The sequence below is a fragment of the Kryptolebias marmoratus genome, linkage group LG1, assembly GCF_001649575.2.
Source record: "Kryptolebias marmoratus isolate JLee-2015 linkage group LG1, ASM164957v2, whole genome shotgun sequence".
Classification (NCBI taxonomy): domain Eukaryota; kingdom Metazoa; phylum Chordata; class Actinopteri; order Cyprinodontiformes; family Rivulidae; genus Kryptolebias; species Kryptolebias marmoratus.
In genome coordinates this window covers 11,823,045-11,841,296 of record NC_051430.1, presented here as the reverse complement: position 1 = coordinate 11,841,296, position 18,252 = coordinate 11,823,045, and the positions used below count along the sequence as shown (strand labels likewise).

Genomic DNA, 18,252 nt, shown 5'->3' with positions numbered 1-18,252 from the left:
GTACTTTTTTACTCTTTAATGTTGAAACCTGTAATATTACATTTTGTTCCTAATTTTTAAGAATGAGAGTAAATCTTGAATCTTGAATCTTGAATCTTGAATCTTGAATCTTGAATTGTTAAAAAAGTAAATTACCCTTAAACTGAACTCGGCTGATTTCAGTGAAACGAAAGAAAGCTGCTGAACCGGAAGAGAACATCGACGATAAGTTGCAGCCCTGTTTAATGAGATTAAGTACTTAGAAGCCCCAAGAGCTGGATTTGAGTTGACTAACCTGCAGATGTCTTGTAAATGGTTTTAAAATTGCATCGATATGGTTCACTGCAGTCCTGGAGTCCTTTTAGCTCTCATGCTAAAGTGTGTTTTACTGCGGAAACGCATTGACCGGCACAGCTAGTAAAAGTTATTATCAGTACAGAGAAGAAGTGAGCAGTAAAGGTAGAGGAGGTAATACCTGGCTACAAAGGGTTTACAGGAGCGCCTGCAGCCAACCTGTACTTAGGGAGTATAAGAACTGGCCTTCTGGAACGCAACACAGCCGCTCAGCCCACGTGGATTGTTTTTTGCTTCTCAGGAAAACTCTAACGGCTAAACATCCTCTGGGCTTTTTGAGGGTCAGTATTTATAACAAGATAACACAGTTGACAGCCAAAAAAATGTAAATAATCTAAACCCGCGTACAGAATGATGGTAAATGTTATTAGACTTGCCTTTTCCCAGGTGTGGGGGCTTTTCTCTGACAAATCACAGCAATGGCTCCATCTGCACCCATATCCAGAGTGATGTCCCACAGAAAAGAGTTGCTGGGTGTCGCTGTTCGAAAAGTCACACCTTTCTTTACCGAGGCTCTGTAAAAACAAGACCGGAATGATAAGGTCAAGAATGTGCCAAATAGGAAATATCTGTGTATGCCTACGTTATATTTTACATTTTTGTTTCCAGTACCAGAGTACGTCCTACAAAAGGCTTGTGCGGCATCTCACAGTAAAGTTCATCTTTAACAAATAGGCTGTTTTGTGCACCAGCCTGTCTGTTTACCTTGATGCACCTTCGATTTAAAACGTGCAGATGGATGACTGGTTTTCTTGGCCTCTGATTTTTAAATGGTGAGCAATATGCATACGTACAGACTTCCCCAACGGGATCTCCCCAACTTAAGCAGCTTGCAGCAGGTCAAACAATAATGAGTAGGAATTGCAAAGGGCCATTAGAGACACACAAGGTAAAAAAGGGAAAAAAAAAACAAAAAAACATAAAAACAATCCAACTTATTGCTGCAACGGCGAAACTCCATAGACTCTGCTTCTTTATTCGTTTGTTTATAAGGCTCTTATAAAAACCTAGCACAAAACGAGTTCTTTCAAACAGTTGCCTAAAAAAAAAAAAGTAAAAAGATGAATGTGTAATTCTTTGGTTTTGATCCGCATGTAAAGCTGCGTGGTTTATCTCCCAATCTTCGAGATAAACCCAAGAGTTGAGCGCATTATGAGTCTCTAAGGAAGTGTAATCTATGATAAGAGCAGCCGCAGTCTGAGCACTTCTCCTGCTATTGGCTTTAGGTTTTAGTTTTCTAAAATCAGAGAAAGGAAATTAAATCTCAGTCCCTGTTCGGCACAGTAAACACTCAGGCATGCATTGTCTCCTGATTAAATGCCAGACCTATTGGTGCGCACAATTTGCCCATTTCTCCGTTTATTTACCGGGTGGAAAGAGTCCTCATCTGCATATTTAGCAGATGATAGAAGGTCCGAACCGGACGTTGATTTGAACATCTGCTGTGTAGCAACATCGTCTCTTCTGACCTGCTGTGTTAACAGCGGGGGAGCACGATGGTTTTCCTCTATTTTTTTTTTTTCTTTCCCATTGAATGAATGTAAGCGTTTTAGGTTCCGAGAGATGAAGAGCTCACAGGTTAAAGGTTCCAATTAAAAAGGAATGAATAGTCTGTCAGGATGGGTGTTAGCTCGTGCCATTACGACCCCGGAGACTGATGGTTTCCATTCCACCTGCTCACTGCAGCGGCTGATTACTTTGATTAACACGAGTTCAGTCAGAGAGGGCAAGGCTAAGAGGAGGAATCATTAGGTGTAATGTATGGCTTCTAAAGAAATAAAAAAAAGAAAAAGAAAAACACTTGGCAACAATTGCACACAGCTGAATGCAACAGTTTGAGAATTAAAGCTCATTTTATGAACAACAGATAAGCTAATATTGTGACAATCCACAAAGGTTGGCGTGTGCCGAGCTGTAGGCTGTTAAATATTCTTGAGTTGGTAAATGTAGCAAAGCAGAGTTAATCAAACTTAAGACGCAGTTCCATTTATTCTCCTGAGCGCGTGGTTTTAAAATAGTGTCGCTGAAACAAAAACAGAGCATGGAGAATGGAGTTACTCCGACGCCAACGTTCAGATATCACTCTCCACGGTGGATTTATGTTTGTTTTTGCTCTGTGGGTTAGAAAAGTGTAAAGAGAGCCAGACTGCAAGGCTGTCCAAACAATGTAAAACTGTATTATGATTGTTCAAATAAATCTGTCAGCTTTCAGTCTTTGAGTATGTTGTTCAAGTAAAAGCCTAACACTCCTTGAAGGAATGCGTATCACCCGCCACCTTTCCTGTCAGACTTTTAGACTGATATATGATGAGAAATTATGATGAAAAAATGAGTTGTATGCATTTTGATCAAACCTTGTGAATGACATGCACAATTTCATGCAAACTCTCACATGGTTTGTTGAGGATGACCCTCATCTACTACCGTACCAAACTTTAGCTCGATAACTGTAAAATTGGCTGAATTATAGTAACTTTTGTCTGTCCTAGGGTCAGTTGGCTGAGGCAGCCATCTTGAATTGGATTGACTCAAAATGTTAATCAGTCATAGATGGATACCCAATGATTACGTTCTGAGATTTTTATTCAAATCTGTCCAGCGGTTCATGAGATATTTTGCTAACAGACAGAGTTGACTCCAAAAGTTAATGGCTAAATTTTAAACAATGATCTTGTGTAATCTGCTAGCGCTCAGAATATGTGTTGGGGATCAGTCTCAGCTAATTTCCAAACCAGGTTTTAGCACAATATCCGTAAAACTGACTGAGTTGTAGCCAATTTTTTTTTTCTGGTAACCTAATTAAATATGGGGATGCCACGCACTGTTGCTGTGCAGTAAGAAGGCTTGTTTGCATAGAGTTGACATGTTTCTCCCACGGTCCAAAAACAAGTTAGGTTCATTGGTGACCTAAAATTGGCCTTAGTGATGAACTGGCGACCTGCCACTTCGCCCAAGCAGCTGTAGAAAATGGAAGGATGGACGGAGATCAGGTTTAACTTTGGACAGCCAATAAAGCAGCCGAAGGAAGTTATTACTGCAGCCAAAGGTCTGCGGGCTCTGTCTGTTCAGAGTCTGAAACCAGCCTCAGCGCGCATCACAGTGACTGACGGAGCAGAACAGGAGGGGATAATTGTGATCAGGAGGCGGCAACACAGAAGAAAACGCACAATCTGGTTTAAATGAGCAGACAAATGGATGAGATTCCAATGAAAGGAGCTGCAGATTTCTGATTTGGATAGGGCTGAGCAAAAACAAAGCTAACTGAACCTCCAGTTCCACCTTGTACTGTAGTCTAATGTGATCTGCTGTAGTTTTGTAGTGTAGGTGCCCTCTTTATTTGCTCCCGGTTTTTATATCAGGCTAAGCTAGCCAGCAGCTTGTGGTTGTTTTATGTTTTCCTGACAGATATTCTGAGGCTAAAACACCACCCACATTCAACAAATCCAACTTGGCACATGCAGTATTCATCACAAAAAAAAAAAAAAAAAATTGCAGTGCATTTTTCCCCTCCAGTGTCACACTGCATAGCTCAGCATTAGTCTCACCAATACTGATCCTTATTTTGGGTTTAATTGCAACACTGCTGACTGTACAGAATGGTAATCAGTGTGTGATTGTGCTGTTTGCTTCAGCGAGAGGAAAATCTTGAAATTCGTATTCTGCTGTAATTAGTGAGGTAAGAAAGATGGCATTTTATAATAAAACAAAAATGTATGAGGGTGGTTAATCTAGTAATGGCCTCTGAATATGTGCCCTGCCACAGAAAAAAAAATAAATAAAAAAATACGCCTCTGCACATTGAGCTGAGAGGAGCGGGGTTTATTTAATATAAAGTGGCAGTAACAAGAAGGCTTATCCAAAGTCCCTTTTTTTTGTCTTCTCTGCCTTCTGTAGGAGAAAAGAAGAAATCCCCTGCGACTGGAGGAGGCGTTTTTCTTCTGAGTGGTGGGGAGCAGAAAGCAGCCTCCATGGCTTTAGTTAGCAGACCCCGAGGAGGCGACGGGCAGGGGGAGGCACCGGGGCAGAGAAGATGGATGGCTGTGGAGACTGAAGCTGACAGTGCATGTGAAAAGCAGCTCTCAGGTGCTACACCGACCATCCATCTCACTTCTGACCGGCCAAGGTGTGAGTGGCACCGGTGCTTCACCTTTTTACGTAGTCTTCATTCCCCTCATCGCTACATGCTTGCATGTAAAAATAATGATACATGTCAGTGCGCCAATCCTGGGAACCGATACGCGAATACCTGCGTGAACACGCTATCAATTACACCCAGCAGTCACGGCTCTTGTTCCTCGGAGCCCAGAGGAACGCAACACTTTCCAGACTTTTATTACCTGCAAACAACTGGCCCCAAAGCACCATCAGACAAGTTGAAACTGAAGGCCGAGCATTTCTTGGAGGAATGCGTATCACCTGCTGCAAGCTGTAGACTAAGATGATCTTATGTTGAGAAATAGTGCAGTTTTCGCAGTTTTGATCAAACGTAAAAAATAATACTATGAGCTATCTCATGCAATATTGTGACATCTCTCACGATCTATTAGCACTTGGAGTATGTGCTGTGAATGTCTGTCAGCTACAAACACACCAAGGTTTAGGTCAATATCTCTAAAACTGATTGAGCTGTAGCCATTTTTGTGTGGGATAGGTTTGATTAGCTGTGGCAGCCATCTTATCTTACGTTGAATCCAAAAGTTAATCAGTTGCAGATGTGTTTCTAATGATTACTTTTTGAAAGTATTGTTTAAATCCATCCAGTGGCTCATGAGATATTTTGCTAACAGACAAACAGGGTTGACTCCAACAGTTAATGCCAAGGTTTTAAGCAAATTAGTCACCCAGTGTGTTGTGCTCAAAGTATGTGTTGTGGGCAATGCTTAGCTACTACCACACCAAATTATAGCTCAAGATTAGTAAAACTGGCCGAGTTATCAGCATTATTGTGTTTTGTAAGGTTGATTAACTGTGGCGGCCACCTTGAATTGGGTTGACTCGAAAAGTTAATCAGTTTTCGGTGTACATCCAATGATTGCTACCTGAAAGTTTAATATAATTATTTTTGGTGATTCATCGGGTATTTTGCAAATGGTGAAAACAAACAAAATTTAAAAAACGTGTGCACACACACACAGTATACGCAACAACATTATCCCTCTTCCTTTACCTTCAGCGGTGGGCAATAAGAAACTGGACTCAAAGCTGAGTCAGACACCAAGAAGTTGGACTGTTTTTTCCTCCCATGTGGCCCGAACACCCAGACGTCCAACTCTGCAGCGGAGATGCTACATAGCTTTTCTAATTGCTTCTAGGTTAAAATTTTATGTTTTCCATCTTTACCTTCCTGAACTAACCTCTGCGGGGCCGCGGCAACCCCTGTGAACCCCGAAGCAATCGCAGGCAGATGTGGTCATTAATTATGCAGGCAAACGCCCAACGTTTAGCCAGTCTGATGGCTCGCCATCAGCAACGTGCTCGTGGATCTCAGGGAGCAGTTTGGGGACTTGGAGAGACCTTCGTCCCCACGCTGCTGCCAGATGGCAAACACTACCGTCCTCAAAATGGATGTAAAAACCCTATTTGGTACCCAGATGAGGGATTAGATTTCCAGGTTGAAAAGCTGACATATACACTGTTGTAGCGAGACAAAAGTTCAGTGTTGATTTCAAATCAGAATGACGCCTCGGAATGAGTTTTAATGGCTCAAAAGAACAATTTTGGTTCATAGCAACAATTCAGATGTTTTGAAATGGGGTTCTAAGGAAAGGTTAGGAGAAATTGTCATAGATAGCTCTCTGAATGAACACATTTTGAACAAATAGAGTTGAATTTTGACCAGACTGATGACCTAACAGCTAGTCTGATTGAAGCCAAGAACAAAGGGGATTGCTGTCATCTTCAAACAATTCCAAATTGCCTACATCTGCCTGTGTCTGTTAGCAAAATATTTCCTGAACTACTAGAGAAATATTAGTGAAAGGAATCACTGAATGTACATGTACAACTGATTAGCTTTTGGAGCAAACCCAATTTCAGATGACTGTCACATCCAAATGACCTTAAAAATACAAAAAATACAAACAGCGATAATTCTGTCGGTTGTACAGATGATAAACAAAGATTTGATGTGGTAGTAGCTGAGAGTCATTCACAACACATACTCTGAGCGTGACATCTTACAATACCGCATGGCAATGTGTATGAGGTTATTTTAAAGGTTCAACCAAAACACCTCCAGCTGTCATTTTTCAAAGTAAGACGGCCTTAGTCTCGAACTCTAGCAGGTGATATGGATTCCGTCAAAGAACGCTAGGCTTTTATTTTGTAAAGCTTTACTTTTGCCGTAAAATCTGGCATTACTTATTTACTTAAAGAAAATTTGGTGTTTATTTGTAGGACTAACTGTAGGACTTCTAGCAGGAACGTCATATTATTGTGTGAACCACAATAAAATGTCTGAGACTGCATGTGTTTTATAACCGCCGCGATCCACTTGACTAACCATTAGGTCGTCAAGCTGGTCAGAAATAAGTGATATTCCTCCAAAACGAGGGCATTCAAGGAGCTGATCTCAACAGGTGAGATAATAACTGATCATAACATTTCCCCAGAATCCCATTTCAAAAGATCTGAACTATCCCTTTAATCCCATTCAGCTTCCTGAGCAGAGAAATGATCTAACTGCTCTTCCTGTTGGTAGTAGGATGACATCAGTACAGTAGTTTAGACCCATCATCAAGCTGGAAAGGAGCAAGGGTTGCTTGGGTTTTGTTGGGTTTTTTTCTCAGTGCCCCTCAAAAGTGTAAATCCCTTGACTCTGGCCGTAGACATCAGTAACAGGTTATTCATGCTGATGAGAGAAAATTAAAGAGAGCTTAATGGGACATTCAGACAGTGATAAAGCATGCCGACAGCTGCTGAAGTCTGGCTGCACGGTGCTTGTTAATATGCAGATGAGCTGGGTGAGTGTGGCGACGTGTCACAGCTGAAAGGAAAACAAAGAGTGAGCGGCGCTCCAAGGCAGGGCGCAAGACGGAATTTCAGAGTTTGAGACAATACCAACCGTCAGATGGAACAAGTTACTGAGGAGATGGCTACCGACTCTGGCGATCTTCCAGCCAAGGGGCAGCTTTGTGGATAACAGAGGGAGGAGACGAAAAGGCAGGAAATTACCAATGAGAGGCGGCGAAAGGGGGGGAAAAAAGAAAGGAGGAGGGACGGAAAGAAAAGAGGGAACGAGACGGGCATCACGGCTATCTGCTTTTAATTCATGTTCCTATGGATGACGGAGTAAATGAGTTAAAGCAGCAATGATTAAAGGCGACAGGATGAAGAGGGGAAATTAGGCTTTCGTTTTTGGCTTCATTGCCTCGGTTAAAGTAAAGTGACAGGAAGAAAAGAAAACCAGATAATTAAGACAAATACACGACCTAACCTTTTAAAATACATGTACGTGCACCAGCTAATCAGTAAAGATACATATAAAGAATTTAATTGTTTCATAAAAACCCATGAAAATGTTGTAAAACTGAACAAACTGTTTTTTTCTGTTCAAACCTTTTGTGGATGCTGAGTTCTGAAGGATTTGTTAAAAAGCTGAAACTGAGTGAAGTTAAACAAGCAGAACATAAGCTAAAATTAGCAAAACTGTTGCTGAAAGCTGGAATTAGCAAAGCTGTAGCTAAAAGTTAAGATCATCAAGACAGTAACTAGAAGGTAAAACCAGCTTAAAAGTAGCTAAAACTAAAATTATCAGGACAGTAGCTAAAAGATCAGATTAGTCTAATAGTAGGTAAATGTTAAGGCCATCAAAACAGTAGCCAAAAGATAAAGCTGGCTAAAAAGTATCAAAAAGAAAATGAGCTAAAATGAGCAAAACAGTGGCAAAAAAGGAGACCAGCAAAACAGGTGCTAAAAGCTAAATTTAGCAAAACAGTAGCTAAACGGTCAGATTAATAAAATAGTAGGTGAATGCAAAGGTCACCAAAACAATAGCTAAAACATAAACCTGGCTAAAAAATAGCTAAAACATAAACCTAGCTAAAAAGTAGCTAAAAGGTCAAAGTAGCAGTGCAATAACTAAAAACCAAAGCTAACAAAACAGTAGCTAGAAGCTAAAAGAGCAATTTCGTAGCTAAATGCTAAATTTAGCAAAACAGTAGCTAAAAGCTGAATTAACAAAACAGTAGCTAAAAGCTAAAACTAGCAGAATAGTAGCTAAAAGCCAAAAATGAAGCAAATGTGCTGAAGTATATTTCAAAGAGTGCGTGCTTTACAAGGATTTGAAGAGCTAAATGAGAAGTCAAACTGTAAATAATGTTAAATGTTTTACAAAATCTAAAAGTTAGAAAAATTAAACCCAAAAGTTGCGGCTGTGGTGTCCTGATGGAGCTGAACATTTTGATTCTTGAAACAGCTGAAAGTATTCCATAGATACAGCCCAACAAACACACAGAAGAAAGCAGAAATAGGAGAACATCTTTCACACCATCACTGTAACACCTTGAGCTAAATCTCTTTTGTTTGTTTGTTTTCTTTTGTGCACCAACACTCAAGAGAAAGGTTCAACTCTCCAAACGGCTGTCCACTCAGTCAATGTTTGCCGTTTTTAACGTTTACAGCTGAGATGAAAAAGAGAATTAATAATCCATGACTGGCTCCTCACCTGCTCACCTCAACTGAAGCATGTTGAAGGAAAGTCACAGTGGAAGGGACTCAGAAAGGATGTATTTTTCAGGAACTATTGATTGCACTTTTTTTTCCTTCTTCTTTGCTGTATAAAAGGCCTCACTTTAACTATTGCTCAGGACTCGCATCACTTTTAAAGAGTTATAGACTTTCTTCTTGGGCCAGACTTGAAGTTATCCCGGACATCACTCAAAACCACAGATAGATTTATGAGATGCTCAAACAAACCCAATTAATATCCATGTCTTGTTAGAGAAAAAGCTCTCCAAGCCTCCTGGCAGATCATTATTCACCTGCTCGGAGTAAAACAGATAGTGTCTTGAATAATAAGTAAAAAATCAGTTTGTAATCAGGTTAGCGCACATCTCTGCTCGCCCGCTCTGACAGCTAACCTCGGTGAGTGGCGCTTCGCAGGAGTGTTTGATCTCCGTCCGCATGATGACAACAAGAGGCTGCAGATGACCACGAGGACATTAATGAAGCCGTGCGAGCGAGCTGGAAGCTTCTCATTTACTCGACTTCCAGTTTCCAGGCACCTGTCTTCCGCGGTGCGCCAGAAGAAAGCAGGGTGACAAACTTGCTCGGTTTTCAGGGAACAGAGCAAGGCATGTTTCCTTTGTTCTGCTTCTTTATTTTTTTTTATTTATTTTTGTATTTTTTTTCTTTCCTCTACAGAATAATAAATCAAGTGGGTGAAGCATTCAGTCTGGATAAATTTTTTTTTCATATCGCCCGTTGCATAAAAGTGACAAGTGACATAGTGTTTTCGCTTGCATGTGTGTTTATAGAGGTGTCCGCTGGATGGATTTTACAAAAACTCTCCGATCAAAGTCACTGAAACCACGTCTGCAAGCTAGAAGCACGCAGAGAGCGCGAACAACAGAGTCGCCTGTGACCTTGACCTTTGATCCTATGACCTTGAAATCAATAGGCATCATCCCTGCCCCATGAGGTGTCCAGCTGTGCAGTTTGACGTGCCTATGTTACACGGTGGCAGAGATAGAGCACGGGCTCACCTGTGACCCTTGACATTTGATCGGATCAGCACCGACATGTAATCACTCGTTCCTCGTACCGTGTTTGACATTTCCTGAAAATTTCCTGAAAATCAGCTTTTGAGTACTCGTATACAGGCAGACAAACATACAAACAATTCCAATAATATAACCTCCTCGGCAGAGGTAAAACAAAATAATAATTAACTTTTGGAGTCGAGCCAACTCAACATGGCTACAACAGCCAACCTACTACAACTTAGTCAGTTTTACAGATAATGAGTTAAGATTTGGTGTTGTGAACAGAGCTAACTGTTATTATGACTATATACTGGAGGCGATACTTTAAATGCTTCCAAATAGCAACTTGCCAATCTGCGGAATGAGGAGACTTAAATTTTCCCGAGCCTTGCCACTAATCTCCTTCATCTTCATCCACTGATACAGCCCAGAATCCCCCCTCCCTCCCTTTGAAAATAATAAGTCACAGGTGACTTAATGTGATCCATGTCAACCTTGATGGCTGCCACTCTTGAGGCAGCCTGTAATGTCATCAAAAAAAAAAAATGTCCCATCGCATTTCTCAGAAAGACCACTGATATTTCCAGAGAAATGCCATAATCCACGCTGCCTCTCACTGCCCCTGATATGGTTTTAGTTCTGATGCTGCCGGATTAGTGTAAGAATTAGGGAAGATGACTAATACTGCCAGTGGCCCTTTGCTGAAATGACAGAGTGAGTGGTTTTCTCTGGGCTGAACCCGTTCACGTCTTTGCTGATTACCTGAGAGTGAAGTTGGTCAACTGGGCAGAGCTGGCCATCAGGATGTAGAACGTGGCGATATCCGTCTTCTTCAAAGGCTTGGAGGACGTCCGGATGACGATGGCGTTGCCGAGCTTGAGCCGAGAGAGCGTCGCCATTCCCTTGGGCACCTGCAGGAGACGCACGCTTCCAATCCTCTGCATGGGCGTGACGGGAGCATTCTCAGTCTGCTGCTGCTGCTGCTGCTGCTGCTGGGAGCCGCTCCATCGACTTCCATTCGCGGAACTACACCTCCCGCTGACTCTGGGCTGAGCCTGGTAGTACAGCTCCACAGGGTTCCCCACAGACGGATCCTGCCTTTCCCTGCTGGTGCCCTCTGACCCCGACGCAAACCAGCCCGCCACAGGAACCAGCTCAGCCATGCAGGTTCCCCTCTCGCCTCCGATGGCGCAGGAAGCCCTCACCTCCTGAGTTTGCCAGAAACCGTACATGGTCACGCAGGGCAGCTCGTCCGCAGCTCCCTCCCCTTTGCGCCAATCCCTCCCCGCCACATAGAAGAGGACGTGCACCTTGGGTTTGGTGGAGAAAACCCGAGGCGTCAGCACAAAGGCCTGGATTTTCCAGTTGAACGTGAAGACGTCTGGCGCATTGAAGAGCTGCACAGACTGCACCAGATCCAGTGGCACCAGCCTCTCCGTGGACATGGCGCCATAGCTGGCACTGACAGCTGGCTGGCGGCTGGCTCTTAAAATGACAAAGGGCTGCGTGTGACTCTGCATGCTGGAGTTCCTCATGAAGTCCTGCCCGGCCTCCTTAAGGAAGAGGTAGTCAGCATCCCGTACCTCGTAGTTGACGGGCAGGAAGACGGGGAAAGGCACAGGGCTCCTGCTGTCAGTCATTTCTTTACTGCTCGCATCTGTGGGACGAAAGTATCAAATTAAAACAGGCTCCAGGAACATCTAATAACCAAGCCACACTTCTGGGAAAAATACCATAACTGAAAGATTTTCATTCTCATCAACATTTGTTTTTAAAAAAAAAAACTGATCAGCTGAGTAGAGCATCAAAGAATTAAAAAAGGCTTCTGGGCTTAACCCTAAGCTTTCTCCTTAACAAAGAATGAACATGACGATCTGAACTAGTAAAACTTTGGGTCCCAGTTTGGATGCCAATATCTTAATAGAGTTTCTAATGTTCATGTCACGCAAACGTTTTACTGAGACCCTCAGACCGAAGCAGAACTGATGTCTGTGGTTTTCTGAAGAAGTGCATGTGAAGGACTGACTCCTAAGTGAGTCTGACTTGAAAAAAAAAAAAAACCAACATGGAAAAATATCTAACCACTCTAATAAAGAATCTTCAGACATTATGCTTTTGTTTGTTTGAGATTAGATAAACAGACCCCCTTAAGAAACTTCATTTGTTTTCTTGAGATAAAAGCGGGGCGTGGGGTGACTTAAAAATGAGCGTTTTGTTAATTTGACGACACTTGATTTTAGGTTTCATCATCACTGAAACGCTGGAGATAAACAATCGAAGCGCAAATGTCTGGTTCGGCTGCAGCCGTGTTATTAGAGGATTTGTGTAATTGCAGCCAATCTCCAACTCTCTGCGTCTGTCAAAGGCTTGCCCATTTAAACACAGAGCTGGTGACAGAAATATGACAGAAATAAATAAGCAGAAAAAACAATTATCGGATAAAAATGAAAATGACCTCAAAATTTTAGTAAAGAAACAATTTCTTTTGAGGGAAATTCTTCTACCCTGGCCACTCTTTAGATAAAGAAATACCCAGGGATGGAATCGTGTCACAAAAGGCTTTTCTTTTTTTTAAAAAAAAAATCACTACTGTGTCATTTGGATACTATTGTTTCATTTCAGACAGACAAAACAACACACATACACACGTGTGCACACACACACACACACACACATACATAATACAGTATTTATTGTACTGCTTGGTACAGTGACTTCAAAGATTAGAGCTGGCTCTTAAAAACTGTATTAAATGACTTTCCATATAAACATATCAGAAGAAACATGCAATATTTTTTCCAGGGTTAATGGTGAGTGTTGGCCACAATGAAAATAGTCCTTCAATCATTAAAAATCTGTTTTGAGAGATTTTTAAAGGCTACAACAACTGACCAAAGTGTTAACGGGTTAAATATTGGCCTATTTGTAAAAAACACTTGTTCTCAGATTTTTTTCCCGGAAACTGACGACTACACCAAGCATTTCATTACATTTTTTGAACTTGATTAATAGTAACCAATAGACAGTAAGCATTAATGGATCTACAAGCCAACAGATCTCAAAGTGTGGTAGACGAGAGGCAGTATCCAGAACTAGATTTGTGATAAAAGATGCCACACTGAGTGCTGTTTATTCCTAAATTATTAATTGTTATTCATCCCAGTTAGGAAGGATTGAAGCTTCTTTTATACATTTCATTTCGGTATCATTCGTCGCGGCCCCTCATGACTGCTGGCATTTGAAAAGCCTCTCTATCATCCGCCTATCTCGTCTGCTTTTCATCTTTATTCATCCGGTCCAGCAGAAAGCCCGTGGAGATGCCCTAGCAGCGCACACAGCAGTGACTACGCTGTGCATGTCAGAGCCATCCCCAGCGCAGTGGATGTCTCAGGAAGACAGCAGCATGTGTCATTCGTGTTCCACCCTGAATGGAGCCAGGATCTGGGCTGGCCTGGCTTATCCTGCCGCTGGCCACGGTGACAGATGTGCTGTTTGACACCAGCAATCACGCTATAAGTGCTGATATAACCCAGTTCACTTTGGGAAAAAAAAAAACGCTCCTCGTGTCTCATATGGGTCACTCGTGCTCCTCTTCTTTTGTCCGATGATCTTCGTTTCTCAAAACTCGAAGGCCGGCGCTTTAATGAATCACATAATCTATCCGGCTGCGGGCTGAGATGAACCCTTTCTCCCAACAACAAGCAATAAGAGCAAAAACTTTTATCATGATGAGAGTCTTGCCCTCAGCTGATAAACAGGAGAGCAAATCTGTTGCTCCAGCTACTCCAGCTGTTCAAGCCTCACAAATCTCTCGCAGCTCTGAAAAGCAGAGCGTCTTCTTCTCCTCTTAGGCCTCGAACAAGTCAGAGAGTGTCAGCGCTCGAACGGCATCTCTCAAGAAGAACACGTTTTGCGCCTTGCACTATTGCTGCGTCACATTATGTCAAGTGCTTTCTGAATTTTTCATCAGCGTAGAGAAGACAAAGCACTTACTTTTCGGCAGCAGTTTTGTTGACAAACTCTCTGATCATCGTTCCCTGCCCACAAATGAAAACGATCCTTTAAATTTGATCTCTCTTTCTTTTTTTTTTTTTTTACACACCTACTAGAAGCAGCAAATTAACTTGAGGTACAAATTTTCTTTAAAAAAAAAAGCTATTTTGGAGTTTGTTAAGGTTGCTTAGCTGTGGCGACCATCTTAAATTGCGTTCAGTTGTATTCAGAAGGTACACTTTAAGGGTTTCATTCGAATCTGTAGAGTAGTTCTTTTGACAAACACACTCACACACAGAGACACGGGCAAAACCATTATTGCCCGCCTTTCGCTTTTCGGCAGGGGGCGTTAATAAAAAATTAAGTGAAAGTACTTCCGCTGCAAACATTTAGTGAATCCCAAAATCTGACAAAGTCGGGACATTGTGTAAAATTCAAACAAAACCAGAATGCAATGATTTGCAGATCTCATAAACCCATGTTTTATTCACAATGGAACATAGTAAACTTATCAAATGTTTAAACTAAAGTATCTTGAAATGTAATCATAGCAACCCATCTAAAAAAAAAAAGAAAGATTTGGGATAGATCTATGTTTCCCACTATGATGCATCCCCTCTTTTTTCACCAACATCTAGGACCTGAGGAGAGCAGCCGCTGGAGGTTTTGGAGGAAATGTCCCATTCTGGTCAGATGGAGGATTCTAGCTGTTAAACAGCCCTGGCTCTTCTCTGCTGAATTTTGTTTTGTTTCATGACGCAACAAATGTTTCCTATTGGTGAGAGGTCGGAGCTTCGAGCAGGTCATTTCAGCACCCGGAATCTTCTACTACAAAGCCATGCTGAAGTACTGGATGCAGTGTGCAGTTTAGCATTGTCTTGCTGAAACATGCAATAAGATATAAGATATGAATAAGATACAGCCGGAGGAGCATTTTGTAATACGGGTTTATGAGATTTGCAAATCATTGCCTTTTGCTTTTGTTTATATTTTACACAACGTCCCGACTTTTTTGGAAATTGGACTTGTACTTTAAACCGGGGGTTCGGGAGATGTGTTTATACAGAGTGAGTTGTTTTGCAAATAATGTTCCTTATTTCGAGTTTAAATATGAAAACGTTGTTTATATTGAAAGCATATTCGTTTATATTGAAAGCATATTCCGTTTGCAGCCCTGCCTCGTGGCTTTAAAACCCCTTTCCTCCAACGTCTTCGCGTGTTTATCTTTAAGCATAGTATTTCCTCGGCTGTAATCAATCTTTGTTTTATTCTATTGAAATGCATGAAGTCCTGCGCAGCCAAAGTGAATTCTAATGTGCACTAATGGCTTTTACCATATGTGCAACACAGCTTCACATTCCCAGTAGCATCACAGGAGGCAATGGGTGTCTGCATTTTAATTAGTGATCGAGAGATGAAAAGATCTGCTTTTTACTTCAAAGTTTTGCTTTCATCCTGCTCTTACAGGTGCTGTTTTCAGATCAAATGTTGGTCAAATACATTTGCTTTTGAGTCACACTTTGAAATATGATGCTACTAAGGCTAATTAGGCACCTGTGGCAGAGAAGAGTTTTATTCTCGTTTCAGAGCTGTGTGGTTTTAATCTCTTGACCGTGCTGCTGACCTTTCCGAAGCATCTGCCTTTATTAGAGCGTTACTTTTTTATTATTATTAGGCTCTGAAAGCCTGCCAATGATGGGGGTCCTTAAATACAAGGATTCATATTGATGTTGTTTGTGGAACACTTAAGGCGTCCACTTGGGAGATAAACAGCAGCGCATGACAGAGGAAGGGAAAGCTGTTAGTGCACTCATGAATTTTGTAAAATGTTGCAGAAAGTTAAAGCGTTGTTGTTAATTATCAGAGGGCATCCGAAGCAGAGAGTGAGGACGCTTTGATCAAGAGAGCTCTGACCGACGTGTTAGAGGCTCAGCAACGTGACTCAGCATCTAATTTGAACCTTCGGAAGAGTAAAGACACAAACACCAGAATTTACTCATATCCACACTTGTCTTGTCCTTGCACAGATCAGCTTTATTAACATTTGTAACGAAGAAAATGAGGAAAACACGAGGCATGCAATTCTGCTTTGTGGTCAGGACTCAGAACAATAAATTAACAGCTGCATACACAGGCCTTCCCCAAACTGAAAGTGACAGTGGAAAACTTTTTTGTTTTTTTATCAGTCAAACCAACTAACGCAAAGAAATAAGTCTCCGCCTTGTCATCTTGTGTTTTAAAGGCACCAACGTGCAAAGATGATGGATAACAACAAGGCTCTGAAGTACAGAAGGACAGAGCAGGGGAGATAAGGGAAGAGGAGGGAGAGAAAAGACTGAGAGATTGCGCTTAAGCTTACGTGATTGGTAAGGGATTGCTACTTCCAATGAAACTCCTAAAGCAGCTTTGAAAATCACTTTTTATCACAATTTCTCAGTTTTTGTCATCCTATTAAAAAGCAGGCACTCCCCGGAACTGGCCCTATAAGAGGCAGCTTTACAGTTAATGCCTTTGTGATGTCCCCCCCCCCCTCAACCCCTCTCTCCCTTCCTCCCCTCCCCTCCTTTTTTCTTTATCAAGTCAGGAATATAAATTGTCTGCTCCTTGTTTGCTGTGTGTGACAATGGGATTCCAGCAGACATCAGAGCGGACCAACAATGGGCATCAAGGCTTTTCTCGTATTTTAACACAAAACCCATAATGTCTTCTTCAACGCCTCGTTGACTTCATCTTGAATGTTTAATGCCCTGCTCACTTCTTTGACATCCTTTTTTGCCTCAAGTAAAACGCATAATTACGCTCAGTTTAGGCTGAATTACTGCGGAGCGAGATGAAAGTTTGTGGCGCAAATGAGGACATTTATTCATTATTTACACTTTTTTTTAGATAATTGCTGGAAAAGATGGTTTAGCCGAGAGAAAGGCAACCTCCTGATAGGATCATACGAGGAAGGGGTAAAAAAAAAGTTTAAGCTCACATTATTTGAATTATCATTAAAGAAAGAATGAACACAGTCCCAGGAGGCATTGAGAGTCTTCACTGCGCTCTGCCATGCAGAGGCTATGCTATGGATAGCCTGCCTGGTGTGGATAACACGCAACTACATGCTTACCTTGTGTGGATACTGCTGTGATAGTGGCAAGGACTATCTGTAGGATCATCCAGCTCTGCCAGTGAAAGCTCATTTTGGCACGCAGCGCGGCTCGCTGTTCCGGGCAAGTGTCCATTTGGTCCGTGCGCTTTCAGCAGATCGTGTCGTTCATCCCCGCAGCCCGCGCTCTCACCGTCCTCCTCATCCTCATCACACCTGTGGGAGTAGAAGTTGCGATGTGCTGCGCGTTGCAGGGGACACGGACCGCGCATCGAGATCCGCTCCGCGGCAGCGCTTTCGGCTGTGCGTAAAAGTTGTGCGTAAAGATCCCGGCGGGGGGCTTCACGTCCGGTCACAGGATGCAAGAATCGGGAGGTGCTGTGCGTGTTACAGACCCGCGCGCATCAGAGGGAGTCGGTCTTCCCCGGTCTGCCGCCGCTCCCGTTGGCGGATCACTGACTGTCTCGTGCGCAAAAGCCTTAGGGCTCTAAACTCATCATGTGTCACCGTTCATCCGCTCAGAGAGCCGCGTCCAGATTAACCCTGCGTGGGGTTTACATCTGATGTTTGGAGACGCGATCAAACGTTTCCTATAGGCTGTTCGTTGGTTTTAATCACAATAATAATCTCATGGTTTGTTAAAACCAGTCCGCGTGATGAAAACAGAGTTTACTGCGAAGTGGAGGCAGATCTAATCAGCGGCAAACCAAACATGAAGGTAGGGAGGGGGAGTAGCTTCCAGATTTCATTCCCAGTTCTTGTGGCTTACAGTAGGTATCATCATGGAAAAACAAAAGTACTTCTCTTTAACTCAATTAACTCCCAATGAGACTGCAGGTTTCTGCCTCTGTTAAATCCTTAATAACAATCACAAAGCTGATTCATTATCATTCCAAGTAGATTAAAGAAATAAGACAATGCTACTCCCAATCATCATCAACGCTGATTTAAAAATCTGGCTGATTGAAAATTAGTTTTTTCTTAAACATTCAAAATAATTTAAAAAATAATAAAGTTTTTTGTGCTTTCTATAGATCTGTGGGGAGAAACAAAAGTCCTACAGCTTTAATTTTAATGGTCAGTCAATGTTCATCCTGTGGATTTTTAGTGCCCTCTGATGGCAAAGAGGAG

General features: G+C 42.1%; 1 protein-coding gene across 1 annotated transcript in view; it reads right to left on the bottom strand.

Moving 5' to 3' along the window:
* LOC108236507 (transmembrane protein 132D) overlaps window positions 1-17,982 on the bottom strand; it is a 34,780-nt gene extending 16,798 nt beyond the window's left edge. Inside the window, exons 1-3 of the mRNA XM_017417178.3 lie at window positions 17,143-17,982; window positions 10,800-11,694; window positions 711-848 (exon numbers count right to left, since the gene is read on the bottom strand). Of these exons, the coding sequence (XP_017272667.1) occupies window positions 711-848; window positions 10,800-11,694; window positions 17,143-17,257 (1,148 nt within the window). The 5' untranslated portion in view covers window positions 17,258-17,982. The remainder of the gene's footprint in view (window positions 1-710; window positions 849-10,799; window positions 11,695-17,142) is intronic.
* Between the last annotated feature and the right edge of the window lie 270 nt (window positions 17,983-18,252).